The 17796-nt window shown below is 43.7% G+C and overlaps 1 protein-coding gene across 1 annotated transcript; it reads left to right on the plus strand.

The window, feature by feature from the left end:
* The first annotated feature begins 2846 nt into the window (after positions 1 to 2846).
* GPR26 (G protein-coupled receptor 26) lies at positions 2847 to 17185 on the plus strand. Its single transcript, XM_074159098.1, has 3 exons — positions 2847 to 3514; positions 9414 to 9527; positions 16954 to 17185. The coding sequence occupies exons 1-3, from the start codon at positions 2847 to 2849 to the stop codon at positions 17183 to 17185; spliced, it is 1014 nt and encodes a 337-aa protein (XP_074015199.1).
* The last annotated feature ends 611 nt before the right edge of the window (positions 17186 to 17796 follow it).

Genomic DNA, 17796 nt, shown 5'->3' on the forward strand with positions numbered 1-17796 from the left:
GCTGGGCTTTGAATGATTTGTGCAGCTGGGGGCCTTGCAGGATTGATTTGAGCCAAGAAGGAGGCTGAGCATGGGAAGGAGGAACCAGGTATCACCTTGACACTAAGAGAGTATGAGATTCCCCACCACCACTGTCACAGAGCACCTGCCTCCCATATCTCACCATGCTTTCCCTTCCTTTTTCCTTGTCCTTCCTAGTCTCATGGCAAGTCTCATTGCCACATCTTTACAAACTTCCCAGTTTCTCTTCTCGGTGTCTCCCAACTCACAGGGCTTCTTCCTGGGGGCCTGCAGCTCTCTTTGCTTGCTGACCTTTAAGCTGGCGTCATGGAAGGGACTGTAACATGGACACCCTGCTCAGGCCATTGATGCTGGGACACCCTTCTCAGCCAGGGATGTTGTTTCCTACCCAAGAAGGAAAGTTGTTGAGGTTCTGGTGCCACACAGCAAGGTCTGCATCTTCTCTCCCATCTCCTTAGCCCACCTCTCCTAAGAGGGTAAAGGGCCCTCTTGTTTAGAGAAGGGGTCACCTTTAGGCTTTTCTCATGTTGCTTTAGGTCCCTGCCTCAGGAAAAGACCAGACACTGAAGTCCTGCTTCTCATCCACTCAGCATGAGGACATGAAGCTGGAGCACCTATGTTATGAAGTCAGGCTGAGTGAGTTGGGGGTGTTCAGCCTGGAGAAGAGAAGGCTCCAGGGAGACCTTAGAGCCCCTTCCAGTCCTTAAAGGGACTCCAGAAGAGATGGGGAAGGACTCTTGATTGGGGAGTGGAGTGACAAGATGAGGGGGAGTGGTTTTAAACTGAAAGAGGGGAGATTTAGATGAGATATCAGGAAGGAATTCTTTCCTGTGCAAGTGGTTGAGACAGTGGCCCAGGTTGCCCAGAGAAGCTGTGGCTGCCCCATCCCTGGAGGGGTTCAAGGCCAGGCTGGATGGGGCTTTGAGCAACCTGGTCTGGTGGGAGGTGTCCCTGCCCATGGCAGGGAGGTGGAACTAGATGGTCTTCAAGGTCCCTTTCAACCCAAACCGTTCTGTGATTCTATGGCTGTTCTGGAGACAGGGAGCTGACAGAGCTCATGGACAGACCTGGGCTCTGCACCCTGAGCTGCTCCTTCTCTGCTGGGTGTGTGTGTCCCTAGCTAATCTGTCCTGGAGAGTCCCAGCTGCCTTTGCTGACACTGGTCTGACTTACAAAGTGAATCCCCTTTGTCATCAGCCCTTTAAAGCCTGGTTTAAGAAAACAGAAGTGGAAGAGAAAGGTCCTTGCTACAAGATGCAAAGCTCTGACACTGCATGGGGTGACAGCTCTGCTACCGAGCGGATGAGCCCAAGTGTCTGCCACGAGGAGTTGCTGTAAATCGAGTGTGCAGGGCTCTGGCAAGGGCTGTGAGCGCAGGGAAAATCCGCCTGAGCATCCAGCTCTTGCACACGTGCAGAGGCACTTAGTAAGCCACAATAACCCTGCTGCAGGGTATCTTTTGCCTCCTTATTGTGAAGGGATTAAGGCTTGGCTGCCTTGATGAGAACGCTGTCTCGATTGTTCACAACCTCTCAGCATCCCCAGCTAAACCTGTTTTAAAGAGACAGGAAAGGCAATCAGAAACTGGTTCTCACTCCATCCTTTAAAACAAACTTAAATTTAACACCTAATTATGTGCAATGCAGACTCGTTCCTGTTGCCTTTGCCAAGCTGCTGCTTGGTTTTGATCTCCCAGGGTGCTCACCCTCACAGGGAGGGAGCCTTTGACTGAAGAAGTGAAGGCTGTTGAAGGGAAGAAAACTCGAGTGAAGAGCGAGGTGGGCAGCACGTTGCCGTCTCTGCCACTCACCTGGTCTGTGACCTTGGGCATCTTACAGAGGCGTTTGGGGCTTTGGCTTCCCTGCTTTGAAAGGAGGAGGGGATACAATCATTTTCCTCCTACGCATGGTGTTTGGAGACACAGGACTGCAAAGGGCTAAACTAGAGCAGTAAAACCATTCCAGTAGCCTAATGACAGCTCTGGAGAGGCAGCAGAATACATCCATTTTCCCCTATCTTTTTGAGTGCAGCTAATGAAGAGAAAAGGAAGCCCCTGCCCTGGCTGAGAGCAAGCAGCAACTGTGAAAGTGATGCACCGAAATGTAGGAAACACGCTGGAGTGCAGGAATTCGGTTATCCAGCTGTTTGCAAATTAATGTCTAAATCAATTAAATGAAAGCATGGGATTTCTCTTGAGGAAAGTCTAGTCACAGTCGCAAGGAGAAAGGGAGGGGTTGTGGAAGGGGGATGACATAATCACGTTTGCGAATCACCAGCAGTGTGCATGCTTTAATCCATTAATGGGGTTTTTATCTGTGATCATAAAAAGCAGGTTACATTCAGCCTGGAAGGGAGTGAGGGTTGGAGGAGAGGGGAGGGGAGAGAGAGAGCAAGAGAGAGAGAGAGAGAGGAGACAGAAAGCAAGAGAGAAAGAGAGCACAATTCACTCGGTGAATTGCTTGCGAGCTTGGGGCTGATAATTAGGGATCTCAGGAGAGCAGTTTCTCGGAATAACCTGCTCTCCTTCGAATGGACCGAATGGAGACAGTGGTTCAGTCCTGCTGATATTTTTTAAGCCCTCCTCGCAGTTTGATGGGCATTCCCAGTGCTTTTGTGCACGTCTCGGAAAGCGTTGACGTGGAAAGGAGCAGCGAGGAGGGGGAGGTTGGAGAAAAAAAACCTGCAGCTCTTCTAAAAATACGGAGGGGCATGCAAGAGTGCGAGCAGGCTGGGGAGGAGGGCGAGGTGAGCGCACCTCGCACCATGTTCCCCGGGTGCCGGCGCGGCGCAGTTTCGGAGATGTCCCTCCTGTGACTGGACGCACCATGAGCATCTGGGAGGTGATCCTGGCTTTCGTGGTGGTGGTGCTGATGCTCGTGGCCCTGCTGGCCAACGTGCTGGTGCTGATGTGCTTCCTGTACAGCGCCGACATCCGCAAGCAGGTCCCGGGATTGTTCATCCTCAACCTCACCTTCTGCAACCTGTTGATGACTGTTTCGAACATGCCCCTGACCTTGGCTGGGATCATTTACAAGAGTCAACCAGGAGGAGACCAGATCTGCCACATTGTGGGCTTCCTGGAGACTTTTCTCACCACCAACTCCATGTTGAGCATGGCAGCTTTGAGCATTGACAGGTGGATTGCTGTGGTCTTCCCTCTAAGTTATCACTCCAAAATGAGGTACAGGGATGCTGCGCTCATACTGAGCTACACGTGGTTACACTCGGTGTCGTTCCCGATAGTGGCAACTTCTCTCTCCTGGGTGGGTTTCCATCACCTCTATGCCTCCTGCACCCTGTACAACAAGAGACCAGAGGATAGGACACAGTTTGTGATTTTCACAGGGGTCTTTCACACCCTGAGCTTCCTCCTCTCCCTTATAGTCCTGTGTTTCACATATCTAAAAGTGCTGAAGGTGGCACGGTTTCACTGTAAGCGGATTGACGTGATCACTATGCAGACCCTGGTGCTGCTTGTGGACATCCATCCCAGGTAAGGTGCCTGTGTGTTCAGCGTGGGAGACTATTCACGGCACAGGAAGCCAGGATGGGTTCAGTGTTATGTTAAATACAGTCTGTTCTGTATCACAGCAGGGGATGGGGAGGGGGAGAAAACTAGCATCCTTCTTGCCAGTTTATATTCTGCATGTTTCTTCTTACTTCTGTTTATTTTTCCTGTTGTAGAAGTAACTCTTTTTTATTATGCTGAAGGACTTTTTTTGGGAGGGAGAGTAAAGAAACAGGCAGTTTTGGCTGAGCATGCACTTCCCTTTGAGACAGTGATCAGATCCCTGCCCTTTGTCTCAGAAGGTGGATTTAGCAGCTGATAGATTTGCATTTTCTGGCACCGTCAGCCAAAAAACATTGCCGGATGCCTGAGAGGGAGCAGGCTGAGGCTGCACATGTCCCTTCATTGGGAGTTGAGGAGAGAAGCTGGGCGCTGCGTGCCGCTCCTTCGCCCGGCAGTTTCCCTATGGCTGTGCTCTCCGTAACTTTATCTTTCCTGAGAGCAGAACTGTAAGGGAATTATATCTGCGAAATGCATATGCTTGAATGCCTGTACTTAAATCCAAGTGAGAGAGACTTCAGTAGCAACGCTAGAGTGACAAGCAAGGGATGTAATGAAGTTCATTTCAAATGAATGTCTTTAAACAAGCCCCTTGTGCCTAGACAGAGGAGGAGAAAAGTCTCTGGGGGCTCAGAGGATAATGGGTTTGACAGCAAGCACCAAATGGGTACGGATGTATGCTGGGATGCTGTGCAAAAGAGTCATGTCAGGGATTATGCACAAATTATAAATCTTGACTGAATAGGCTATGTCTGGATCTGGAAGGGATGCAGATTTGGCTGGAGGAGGGAGGGTGGGAGAGAGAGTTTTCCCTGGGTCAGTAAAGGGGAGCATAGTGGTAAAGCTGAAGGAGAGAAAGCTTTCTGGGTGGAAGCCCAAGGGCAGTGCTGGACAGGCAGAGGTCCTGGGGAGGAGCTGGGGAAGGTGCCTGGTGCCTGGGGGAGGAGGAATTCAGTGTGTGCTGTGGGTAGGCAGTGGCTCTGCCCATGAGAAGTGGAGAGGAGGAAATGGAGAGGACCAAAACAGGAACGACTGGAAGGGTGTGGGACCAGGATGGTGAGAAGGGAGCAGCAGGACAAGCCAAAGTGAACCTGCATAGCTGAGGCAGGATGGAGTGGGACAGGGTGGGCGATGGATCAGCATCTCCTGGCTGAGAGGCTCTGTTGAGCTGCGGTGGATGGGTCTGAAACCCAGCTATGACTGGGATGGATGGGTCTGAAACCCAGCTATGACTGCGATGGGGTGGGAGAGTCAATGAAGGAGCTCTGGAATGGGGAAAACAGAGGCACTGGACACAGTGTGGAAAGAAATCAGCCCGGTTTGCTCACAGGAACTAGTTTGGCTCTGGGCTTAACGTGGCTGGAGCAGGTGATTGGGAAAGGAAGAACCTGGTGTACTTGTCTGGAAAAAAAGGAGAAAATGGTTTGGTGGGGTAGGGTGAGCAGCTGTGGGGGATGTGCGCGCTGTTTGGGAGACAGTCGGAGACTGGATCTCAGGGTTCAGACTGTCTCTGTCAGAGAGGGAAGGGAAGGGAAATGTCTTTCAGACAAACGCTGGCAGCGCAGGGAGGTGTCTGAAATGGGGGAAGAATTCTGCCTGGAAGAGAGGAAAGTTGAGAGCAGTTGGAGGACAGCCCCATGCCAGACATCCCACCCGGCCCCCCCTTGCTGTCCCTTGCTCTGTGAGCTGGAGGCGAACTCCATCTCTCCGTTTGCAGCCAGCCAGCAGCAGAGCTGCGGGACCGAAAGCACATGTGGCTGTCCTCAAAAAAAAGGTCATATTTTGGGGATTCCTAAGCCTGAGGCAAAAAAGTCTGACAGGATCAGGGCAGGACAGCACACTGTTAGAGGAACAGAAACATTTGCTCAGAATTCTCCAGTTAAGCTGTTTGATCTGTCTCTTGACCAAGAATGTGGAGCAGAACTTCGGGCAAGTCCCGTTACTGTTCTTGAGAAACACATGTATAAATCTTCCCTTATCCACCAAGACACGTAGAGGGAAAAACACCCTTTATCCCTACGTGCTGTCTGGTTGCTAAACTGTGCCTTGACTGGTCCTGGTTCGTGCATGCTCCATGAGATGCAGTGGTTATTCCCAGGGCAAGTGCCACAGACCCACTGGGGCTATTTGAAATAGCAATCGTTATGTCTAAAGCTTAAAGTATGCCCGGACCGCACAGTGAAGCTTAGAGAAAAGGCAAAAATCCCAATGGTATTTCTCCTCCTCTGCATTTTTTTCTGGTCTAGGTTAATTTGAGGATGTTACAGCATTTTTTGATCATCTCACTGAGGGGCAGATTCAATGGGGCTGTGGGAATGATGCCTCCTTTCTTCAGAGGAGACAGCTGTATAGGCACTTTGCTGCGAGTAACCTGTATTACTAACCATTATTTATCTCTTGCATCAGGTTATTCTGATGCCTCTCTCTAAAAAAGGAGAGTTTTAGCTTCTTTTCTAGGCTACAGAAATGGTGGCTGATTTGACCTATGGTGGTGCTGCCTTAACTAGTGACAGCCACTGCCACTGAAAGGGTCAGACCTCAGCTTGCCTTCCCTCCTGTGAGAGAGACACAAAGGCTGCAGGTCTCCTGAAGCAGTTAGTGACATTCATAAAGCTCTGACATAACAGAGGCTTCATTCGAATTATATAAGTGGTATATATACAGGCAATTTCAGTGTTTCCTATAGTACCTACCAGCAGAGACAGGGATGCTGGGAGCAGGCACATGAGAGCACAAAGTTTGTAATCCCACCTTAGACTACCCTGACTTTTCCAGCTGTTTGCACAGTCTAGTTTTAACACTGAGAAATGTGTACGGACAATTTTCTGCTTCCTATGACTCAGAATCCGCCCGCGAGGGGGTCTAGTGACAGGCGTTAAGACAGATGGCTTTATTACCTGTGACTTGGAAAGACACGAGTGATCTTCTGAAGATCATTCAAGACAAGTACAAAGGAAACCTCTAAATACCACACAAAATTGTGTGAATATTTGGGCACATGTCCTTTCGAGTTATCTTAGGCGTTTTTACTGGATACTGCTTTTTCTTGACTTTGTTCTTAAGACCAGGGCATCTTAGGTATCGTGAGAGGTTTGGGCAAGACTTAAGTGCTTAACCTGTGTGTTTCCTCACCCAAATTATCTATACTATCTTTTTGGTGTATTCAGCCTTACAGATCTTAAGGTCCAGTATCTCATGAACATACCAGACCTTCAAGGGGATATATATCTCAGATTTTCCAGGATATTATAATCTTTAAATGAAAGCTTAGTCAATAATCCAGTTCTATTACTAGTGTCACTACTAGAACTTGCATATATATTCTTATCTGTGTGCATAAAAGTGTGCGCAAAAGCAAAATACCCATCTGTGTACATTGTCTATACGAAGGAATGAGATAAAATACCTTCCTCTGTGATGTGGTATTTATTAGCTACATCTGGAAAGGCTGAAAAAAAGAAATTGGTTCAAGTCTATCTGGAGTTCCCAAGTCATGTGTGAACTCCAGGAGTCAAAGACAGCTCTGTATCTGCCAGTAGGGAAGAGATAACCGGGGAAACTGTTAGAGACAAAAAAATGCACCACACTCTACACCCTAACACCACCCTAATTGAACCTATTTTGGAGATTTCTTTTCCTATATCACCATGTGCCTGGGATACTATGAATTTAAGAACGCAGGTCTTAAGCGAAGCTGTTCAACCTCTAAGATGATCTGTCTGCACCTAAAAATACTCCGAGTTCTCCAGCTCTTGCAGAACAGAAAGCACATAGGTTCCCTTGAAAAGGTGGATTTTTTTTTTTCCTTCTCAGACGTCATTTCTTGCTGCAAATAACTCGGAACATGTAACACTTTTAGATGTGTTTTCCTTCTACTTAGACATATTCGTTAAGAGCGAGATGATTTGTTATTTCAAGCAGAAGAACCTTTTCCTGCATTATTTTGTTCATTTTACCATCTTGGTAGCTGCTCTGGGAACTGGCAGTGCAAGACCATGTATAAAATGGATCAAAGGAAACATGTTTTCTTTAACGCAATGAAAAGGTAATAACATAAGAACTTGCTGCAGAGACCACCGGAGCACACTGAGATCCTTAGGTTGTAGCACGTTTAGATGATGATCAAACATTTGCAGTTACAGCAAACAACGTAAGGGTATGGCCATAAACCTCACAGCTATTAACATATGTGGGTGTGGAACCTGAGAGTGAGTCATCAATTACAAATTTGCAATAAAAACAGAGAGACCAATGCCAAGCAGTTACAAAATGGAGCACACGGGCCAGACCATTCAGTTTGCCCAAGAAATGTGATTGCTTTACTATGAGACCTGTGCAACAAGCCAACACATAGCAGAGATGCTGTGTGCATAGAGAGGGGCTTCAGGAGTGAAGTCTGGCTCTGGGTTTGCTCTTTCCCAAAGGGACTAGTTCAGGTACAGGTGGCCCTGGGGCTCTGGGAGATACAACCAGTGCTGTCCATCCAACCTACCTGCCTGGAGAAGACAGTAACTCATCCACTTCCCTCAAAAGGCACAGCGAGCACAGGACTTACACAAGTACATAGAGAATCATAGAATCATAGAATAGTTTGGGTTGGAAGCGATCTTTAAAGGTCATCTATTCCAAGCCCCCTGCAATGAGCAGAGACATCTTCAACTAGATCAGGTGGCTCACAGCCCTATCCAACCTGACTTTGAATGTTTCCAGGGATGGGGTATCTACTGCCTCACATCGTAAAGCATTTCTTCTTTATATCTAGCCTAAGTCTACTGTCTTTTAGTTTAAAACCATTACTCCTTGTCCTATAGTAACAGGCCCTGCTAAAAAGGTTGTCCCCATCTCATAGGCCCTCTTTAAGTATTGAAAGGCTGCAATAAGATGTCCCTGGAGAAAGAGGATGGGTTTTCATGTAACCATTTTTTTTTTGTCAAGAAAATGTCCCGATTTCAAAGGGCATTTCCTGTAGTGGAAGTGTGGTCTCAGACCCGTGCTCCCATCACCTTGCTGGCACACCGAGGGTCTTAGCAACTCTCTGGTGGCCTGGCAAGACCACCACTGGAAAACTCAAAGGAGAAACTCTTGTCCTAAAATGTCCCAGGTAGGAAAAAAATCAGGGTGTCAATAATATGCATCTGTTTAGTCAGGAACAAGGGTGGTTTGAGGCATTGTGGGTTTGTTATACAATTCCCAGCTTTGTAGAGCGTTCAGCACCGTGGCCGTGCAGAGCTGCACAGGCAGCCGAAAGATTTACGGTCACAGGATTCACAAATATGGGATATAGCAGTTGTTTCAACATTGGGCTGAATGTCCAGAGCATGTTTTTTTCCCGGTATGTTTTTACTGTGTTTTATTGCTTATCTTGCTGGGAAGTTTCTCCTATCTAAGATAGAAGTGTTACATATTGCTGTTTCTAGGGAAGAAGCATGCTGCCTACCCTACGCTGGATATTTTCCAAATCTCTGAGTATCGTAAGGCAAACTCTGGCCCGCAAATATAGCTTACAGTAATTCAAAAAGGAGTCGTAACTGAATTTAAGGATGGATTCCACCAATTTGACTATTTATAAATAGATATATTGGGGGTGTGTGCATATAGATATATAAAAATGTATTTCTCAGTAATAGTTTTTGGAGGGTAAGATGGTCATACGATGCATTAATAGTTAGTACTGTCCCATATAAATGCAGTGCACCTGGTATTGACTTATGTGAATACAGCACTTAGTGGTACGATTGATTTCTATCATTCCATAAGTAAAGCCATTAAAATCCGCTGCATGATATTATGATTCATGTTCTTGTTTGTGTTGAATGTCACACAGCGTAAGAGAGCGGTGTCTAGAAGAACAAAAGAGGCGGAGGCAGCGAGCAACAAAGAAAATAAGTACCTTTATTGGTACTTTTATACTTTGTTTTGCACCTTATGTAATTACAAGGTAAGTGTGATCCTACATACTGGAAAAGACTACTGAGATGCACTCTTTACTCGGAGAAGTAGGGCACGCTGAACCAGAAAATGATTCAAGTCTCCTGTGAACATTTTGTGCACCGTTTCCCCTCCTATCACAGAGAATGCATTTACTGAGCTAACAAAACCTGTGTAAAATGTCACAGCTCTTATCGGATACAATCTTGACACAGCCCATGGGCCAGACTCTGTTCAGCCAGCCCAATCGACATGTTGGTGGCATGAGAATGATGTAGGAAGTCAGTCCACGGGATTTTGCGGACTTTTTTCAGGTCAAGTAGTCACCTACTCCTCAGATTGCTTCCCTGGTTCAGGGGGTGATCTGCTGGACAAGACACTTGTCTGAGTAGGTCAGACTGTAAAAATCTGGTCAACAAGATCCAGCTGAGGTGAGAACACAGTCCACAGACTTAAACGATAGTTTTGTCTGACTGGATAGAGTTTATTAGTCATAAACATCAAATATCAAAGCTGTTCTGGCTCATAGCTAAAAAAAAATCTTGTGATTTATGGTCAAGAGTGTCTTATCTACCGCTTATCTTTGGAAACGGCTCCTGTGGGAAACACAAAATTACTCCCATGAAACACAAAGTATTAGAAAGTGAGTCTATCCAGAAAAGTGTTATCTAGTTGTTGAAGGAAATTTACAACTTGCATTCCTTATTAAAAGGCCCTGGAAAAATTGAAATGCTGCTATGCAAAATAGAGAAAGAAAGAAAGAAATATTTTTAAAGTATCTCCTATTCCAATACTATTGGGGCTGACTTCAGTCAAACTCAGATCCATCGTCAAAAAAATAATTAAAAAAGCTGAATTAAGACTCAATATAAGTGGCACGTAGCCAACCCCAGGTTTTTCCAATTCAGTATAATACCCTGAATTTCTGTTTCTAACAAAGCAATTCACAAGAAGGTCTTGTAGTCTCTTGGTGAAAATGGAAACCTGCATGTCACATTGATTTTATGTTCATGATAATAATAGCCAATTGATTCATGCTCTTTATTTGTAGCAATGTTGCAAATACATTTGGAACAGTGTTACTAGATTTACCTTCACTTTCACTTAGTAGTCACAAGAAGACACTCCATGCCACACTCTAGAAAGATATGAAAGGATTTACAATTATGGACATTTAGCTTTAGTTCTCAGGCTATAAAATATTAAAGTATTTGTCTCACTGCAAATGGTTGAACTTCATTTTATGTTGGGTCTCTGAACTTAATAAAAATCATCAGAGTCACAGAATCACTGGCGGCTCTGTCCTGAGTGACACCGAGTGCTCTAACCAGGACTGTCAGAAGTATTCTTGTGCTCCTCCATAGGCATCTCAGCCCAGCGTTCAGGCACCACCTCCCCACCTCCTCTTAACTCTGTGTCATCCCAATTTGTGTCCCAGTAGCCTTAAGATACAGAAGAGTGGTTAGAAAAGTCTCGAGCCTCCTCCCTTTAGTCCGTACAAGGATCAGTTAAATGTTCCCCCAAGTATTCAGTCATTTGAGGACTCGCAGCTTTGCCGCAGAGAGAGCCTATGAGAAGAGTCAAGACGTAGGGTCCTGAATGCATGAAGAATGCATGAAGGGTTGGGCACTGGTCAGATGTGCCATGTGGGGGAAAGGCTGTCACTTTCCTGGCTTTTTCAGTCCTGAGACCTCTGGGGAATCCCTGCACAAGAAACCACAGGGAAGTCCCTCTTTAGCTACTTGAGAGACCTTGCCGGACACGACGCTGCAGGGACAGGTACTCGGGGTCGTGCATTATTGTGCCTCCTACACACGGCTGAGGGTGTTGAAGTCAAGGGGATTAGGAGGCTTTTGAGCTTAATTATATAAGTAAGTATTATTTTCTGGACTATGTCCAGCCTCTTAGATTCGCAAGTTAGAGACAATCAATCACAGTTCAAGGCAGTGAAGACAAGACAGCTGCTGAAGTGTACTGCTCAGCCCCTCGTTTGGACAGGCAGCTCTAATCAGCAGTAGGCTTCAATTAAACACGCTTGCAAGTACTTCATGAATTGAGGCCTGAAAGCAGCAAATCACAAGGTTTTACTATAACAACATCTTTCTGCTTCCACACTAAAAAACAAATAGTCATCTTCAACAATTCCATAAACCAGTGAAGGACTTGTGCTTATAACCCCAGACAGAGAAATTCTCTGGGCAAAGCAGAGTTTTTCAGATTACGTTAGGGTAAAAATCATATTTGGGATCTGTTTTATCAAGAAAACACCCTTCTAATTAATTCAGTGACTGACCTCAAGTAGTGTATCAGTAGAATCTGATTCTTCTTAATTCAATGTTTCCACTGCACCAGTATGACAGAAGTATTACCCCATATTACACGTTTCTAGGCAAATCTTTTTTCTTATTTTGTAAAAATTCTATTAGTACACATCTCTTGTACTAATCTTTTTAGTACAAAAGATGTACAAAAGTACATCTTTTGCTATATTTATCATTATGTGATTAGATAACATCATTCAAAACCTATTTTCTCCAAGGAGCTTTTTCATCAGAAATATTACAATAAGTCATACTGATTTCTAATATTAATTTCCAACTCCAGGCATTTCATACTGAAATGCAGAACTTTGCTCATGTAAGTTAATAAGTGCTGTCAACTTGTGAGGAAATTGGCCTTAAATTAAAAATCCTAAATAATATCAGCAAGAAGTTCATAGCCTGAAGCCCTCAGGTTATGGAGGAGGATGGTGGAACAGGCAGAAGAAGATTAAAATTCTCTTGTATCCTCTCTGGGGGACAAAGGGTAAACAGACTTTCGTTTTGGACTTGTTGCTTGAAGATTCTGCTTGGGTAAACAAGCAAGTTCAGAATTCCTCTGCAAATTATGTTCTTGCCTATCTGTGCATATAAATGCATGATTTTCCTATGCAATGTTAGGTTGACATATTCAAAGTGGCCTTCTAGTCTTCGTCAAAAGCCTCAGCTCATGTGAGGTAGAGTTATTTTTCTCCTGGATAGAAAAACCTTTTGGTACAAGCCGGACAACTCCGGGGAACAGCAACAGCTAAAAGAAATTGTTTGCAAGATTTGCTACAAGGGATGTGCAAGATTGGCTACAAGAACCCAAAAGTCTGCTTCCTCACAGAAGCTGGCCAGTTGTAATACATCCACCACTTAAGAGGCAAAACTGGCTGAGGGTAAATCAGCTAAAGATCACCGAGATGCCATTTTGGTATCAAGGAGCAATAATTAAAATATGGCTTTTTCACTAACAAGACAGCATACAAGAGATTCAGTCTACCGATCAATAAAGTGAAAATAAAGTAAAATCAACATCAAGATCAAACTCATGGTCTGCTGTTTCATATAATTAACACAAAAAAAACAACTCAGGTATAATTCTGACACCATGGGACCTGTCTGGGGAAAAACAAAGCAGAATTAGACACAAACAGAAATGTTTGTACAAGCTTAAAGAGCTGATCCAAAATCTTGGGGAAAGGACTGAATTTCTTCTTGTGAGGACTTCATCATCGACCAGCTCCAAAACGCAATGCCAGCTTTGGTTCACTCCTGAACAGCAAGGCATTTTAGATTGTCTGAGACTGGTCTATTCAGAGTTTTCTCCACAATTCAGTTAAGTTCTCAGGTTTAAGAGATGCACAGCAGATATGTGGCCATTGTAGCAGCCTCCCATCTGGATGTAAACACGTTCAGTAAAATATTTTACTGTTGCAATTATATGCACATGTATATAAAGGGTTTTCAGTGTGTATTTTCTGCATAAGAGGTCAGGGTCTTAATCTTCAACATAGCATTCTCATTTGTTTCCTGAAAGCGAAATAAAATAATTGGATATCCATGTGACCTGACACACTCTAAAGAATTATGTTTATAAAAATATTAACAAAGTATCACAGCAAAATAGCTTATATCTTTGAAATAAAAAGATGTTGAAGACCAGACAGGAGAAGAGTGGCTTATGAAAGCAAGATAGGGAATTATGTAGCTGATTCTGTAGAATTTATTTTACAGGTAGCACTGAAATATTAATGCTCCTTCACTGAAAATGTCTTCTTTTTGGCTGAAACATTTCACGAAAATTGAAGCTATGCATATAATCTCCCTCATAAATGAGAAAAACACCCCTCTTTCAAAGGCAATAAAGTATGTGATATGCCTTGAAAGACTGACATTTAATTGTTTGTACAAGACATAGAATTGCACAGCTTGGGGTTTGTCGGCATTTCTCTGTCTGCTACTTGATATCTGCAAATGTAATTTACTATAAGAATAACAAATAAGAGTTGCAAAATATGTAAATATCAAGGACACTTAAGGAACATAATAGAAGAAAATATTTAAAATTCTGTTGATAAAAGTGTAGGCTTTTTAGTTGCTCAATCAATGAAGGTAAAATTTGCAAGTCCGGGCTTGCAACTCTGAAGTGTCTGTTTGATAAGCTTTAAATGGAGATTGTTAACATCCTGTAGAACTGATTGACAGAGACTCAGGCACAAATTTATCATATTTTGGTCATTCAGGCATCTGCTGAATTTAATTAAATGTAGTCAAATTCACATCTGTAAAGCATTCAGTAAAAGTAAATCTATCAGATGAGATTCAACATGATGAAATTCAAAATGCAAAGAAGGCACCAAATATACAAAACAGAGAGTAAAAATAAGGATGGCTCATGGTAGATTACAAACTAAATATGACTCAGCAGATGATTAATTTCAAAATAGTCAATTCTCATTTTAGAGCATATTAACGTGGGTGTCATAAGCTACATTTTATTAAACAAGAGAGAATAGACCAGATGAGACCCCCCGGCAGCTTGAGTAGATGATAATTATGTCTGAGTTTCGATCCTGCTTTGTAAGAAAGATATCAACCCAGTCAGTTACAAGGAGAGGTTGAAAGAACAACATTTGTTTAGTTGAGATGAAAGGCGAGAGAAATGGGACAGATGGCGGTTCTTCGGTATCTCAGAGTTGCTTGCAGTGATCAGCTGAGCTAAGCGGCATCCGTGGAAGGGCAAGAGCAATTCCCAAGTATTTTCATGTAATAAAACCTGGTCACCTCAAATGTCTCATATGTCTGAGAGCTCAAAGAGTATTTTGGCTTGCCACCACCCCTAAAAGCATCATTGTACAGGTGCTCCTCACTTCCAATGGAAGTGACACACAAAGTGATCACGTTGCTAGCACCAAGCACCCAAAACTACGCTCAGGATTAGAATTACCAATACTGTGAGGGTGGCTAAAGCCCCAGCACTGGCTGCAGACCCATGGTGCTAAGCCCAGCACAATTATCTAGGAAGAGACAGGGCTTTTGCCATGGAGTTTGCAGTCTAGGCAAGCCAGAACAGAGAGAGAAGACAGAAGCTCGTAGTCAGTGGTGTAACAAATTAAGGTTCCTTAGTCCCACTTTCGTGCTCAAATGACTGGACCATGCCATCTGCCAGTGCTATTTTAAACAATGCGATGTAGTGAAAGTTCATGGAATGAGAATAAAATGACTGAGGAAAAAAAAAAACTAATTTCTAAACTGCTTGAAGTACCAGCACTACTATCATTGCTGCTGCAGGAACCACGCTTCAGAATGCTCCTTGGAAATAGTGCTTTGTCTGAAGAAACATTAGCAATTGAAGTGTTTTCCAGGCAGGTTTAAGAGCACCTGCTGCTGGAGACAGTTGCAGCAAAAGCCATATTTACTATTGCATAGTGGGGCTCTAGCAGCACACGTGGCTGTTTCTCCTCTAGAAAAATCAATAGATTCTCAACAGCTGTACAGACAGATTGAAGAGAAATGCCCTTCAGTGTTGCTGAAAGACATGGGGAAAGAAAACTTAATGGAGTTATCATTATGTCACTGCCAAAAGTACTCTCAGTACAAGTGAACTATCCATGCTTGTGTAGGTATGAGGAGTATATAAAGCTCTTCCCTCTCTTCCACCCCCCTCTAATGAGTTAAAAGTTTTGCCTTGCTAAATTTGTTGCAAATTGATATGTTTGGCCTTTAAATGGACCAGTTTTTAAATTCAGGATATATTATGCCATCGCTCAATGATGAATTTTTCTTCCTTGTGTGCTTCTCCTGTGACCCAGGCAAACTGTTTAAAGGCATGGAACTCTCTCTTTAGGAGCTGGACTGGCTAAGAAAGCTTGATAGCACCAGCGAGGTGGTTTCTCAGATACCTGAGGGGAGACCTAGAACCATGAGTTCAGACCAAATATTAGTTTTTTAGATGCCTAATGGTAGGGCAATATGATTCCCATGAGATCAAGAATTGACACTTTGTGTCCCAAGCTCACACTTTAGCGCTCAAAGTATGGTTTTGCATCAATACTTCAAAAATTAAATTAGGCAACACAGAAAAATTTTTTTATATTACTTGTGGTTAAAGTGTGAAAGTCAACAGATAGGTAACATACCTGGGGAGATCATTCTCCTTTCATTCTCTTTAGAGTTATATCAAGTGTGTGACGAACATCAGTTGCCAGAAATATGATCTTATGACACACACTACGAGAAAAATGGACACAACAAAAGCACTAAATGAACTAAAAATTTGAAGTGAAATATCAAATGAGAAATTTTACTTTCTAACAAGAGATCTTACTAGGACTGAAAACCCTGGTGTAATCAGAGAAGTAACATACATTGTCCATATGGATAAGTTTTGGCACAGAGACTAAAAGTGTAATGGCTGAGGATAGGTTACGTAGGAAACTATTATGATTTTATGATATTTTTCTGCATTATAGATGCTGCATGGTATTTTTCATCAGCGGTAAACTTTCTGGGAAGCGTTGAAATACTTACTTCAGAGTATTTATGACCCTGAACAGGCTGTTTAGACAGAAAAAAAAAGGGCTAGGTTACAGTCCTCTAAAGAGAGGGATGCCTCTTTATCAAGTACCTCCGTGGCCTGAATAAGTCAAATGAGTTCAAAATGGAGCTCTGCATCAGAGATTTGGAGTCAGTTTTTGTCTCCAAAAGGTCTATTCCAGTAACAAATAAATAGGCTCTTCTGCCTCATATCCTGCTGGAGCTATTCCATTTTGCACTAAATCCTTCAACGTTTATTGAGGCAACACATCCAAGGTCCACTTCCAGCCTCAGTAAATGTACAGCTATATGTACAGAATTAAGGATGCCTTGAAGTTTGGAGGACAAGACACACTTATAGGAGCTGTGTAGTACCATCCTTGGGAAACAGACCTCAAGTTTACATTTGCACTCTTAGAAATGTATAAGGGGAGCACTGCACTCACATTTTCATGAGTACAGTTTTCTTCTCTTTTGTTTTTTTGCAATTGCCCAGGAAAAAATTTGGAGTTTTGAGGGGGTCATTGACTTACATTGTGCTGTTACTCGATGTTTTTAATATGAATATTCACTCTTTCAACCTTCCTCTTTCCACAGACTTGTTGAATTATCCTCTGTGGTCCACATCAATTCCCACTGGGGAATCATTTCCAAGTGCTTAGCTTACAGCAAAGTCGTTTCAGACCCTTTTGTGTATTCTTTGCTACGGCATCAGTACAGGAAGACATGGAAAGACATCATAAACAAGATCCTCAAAAGAAGCTCCATCAATTCCTCTGCCCTCACGAGCGAATCGCACAATCGGAATATATTGCAGCTGAACGAATGAGGAGCCTGGTATGGGACCTACAAGACACATAAAACAATATGTGGGAAACAAAAGTAACTGGCCTAACCCTAGTAGCTATTCTCAGCTGTCAAGGTTTTTGGGAGGCAGTCACGGACAAGTTGTAGCCCAGCCCATGTCCCTTCAGTAACCCACATAAGGGAGATGGGCTGCTTTGTACCTCCTGCCTCCAACTGAAAGAGTGCTGTTTTTATGTGGTCCTGCAGGCTTCAAAAATATAAATCTCCCATTGATTTCCATCAGCAATTACACATGCAGATAGGGTAAAGAGCTAGTCCTCAGCAGAAGGACTCATGAAAGTAGTGGGAGCAAACCGGTGCCATCATAAGATTATTCTAAAAAGCTGCACAGGGATATTGATGGTGTATTTTTCACTGTCTGCAGGTAAGGCTACCTCTGACAGGGCTGCCAACCTGGCTTTACAAAAACCACCCCAAACTAGTTGCTTAAGTAGGTCCTGTATAGAAAACCTCTTAATAGGAAAAGCTTAATAGAAAAATCCTTACCTAGATACTCACACAGTGCCCAGCATGGCTTTCAGCCTCTGCTGATACATATTTTTTGAACAATCCTGTAGAACTGAACAAAGAAAA

Source organism: Numenius arquata, chromosome 15 (assembly GCF_964106895.1).
Source record: "Numenius arquata chromosome 15, bNumArq3.hap1.1, whole genome shotgun sequence".
NCBI lineage: Eukaryota > Metazoa > Chordata > Aves > Charadriiformes > Scolopacidae > Numenius > Numenius arquata.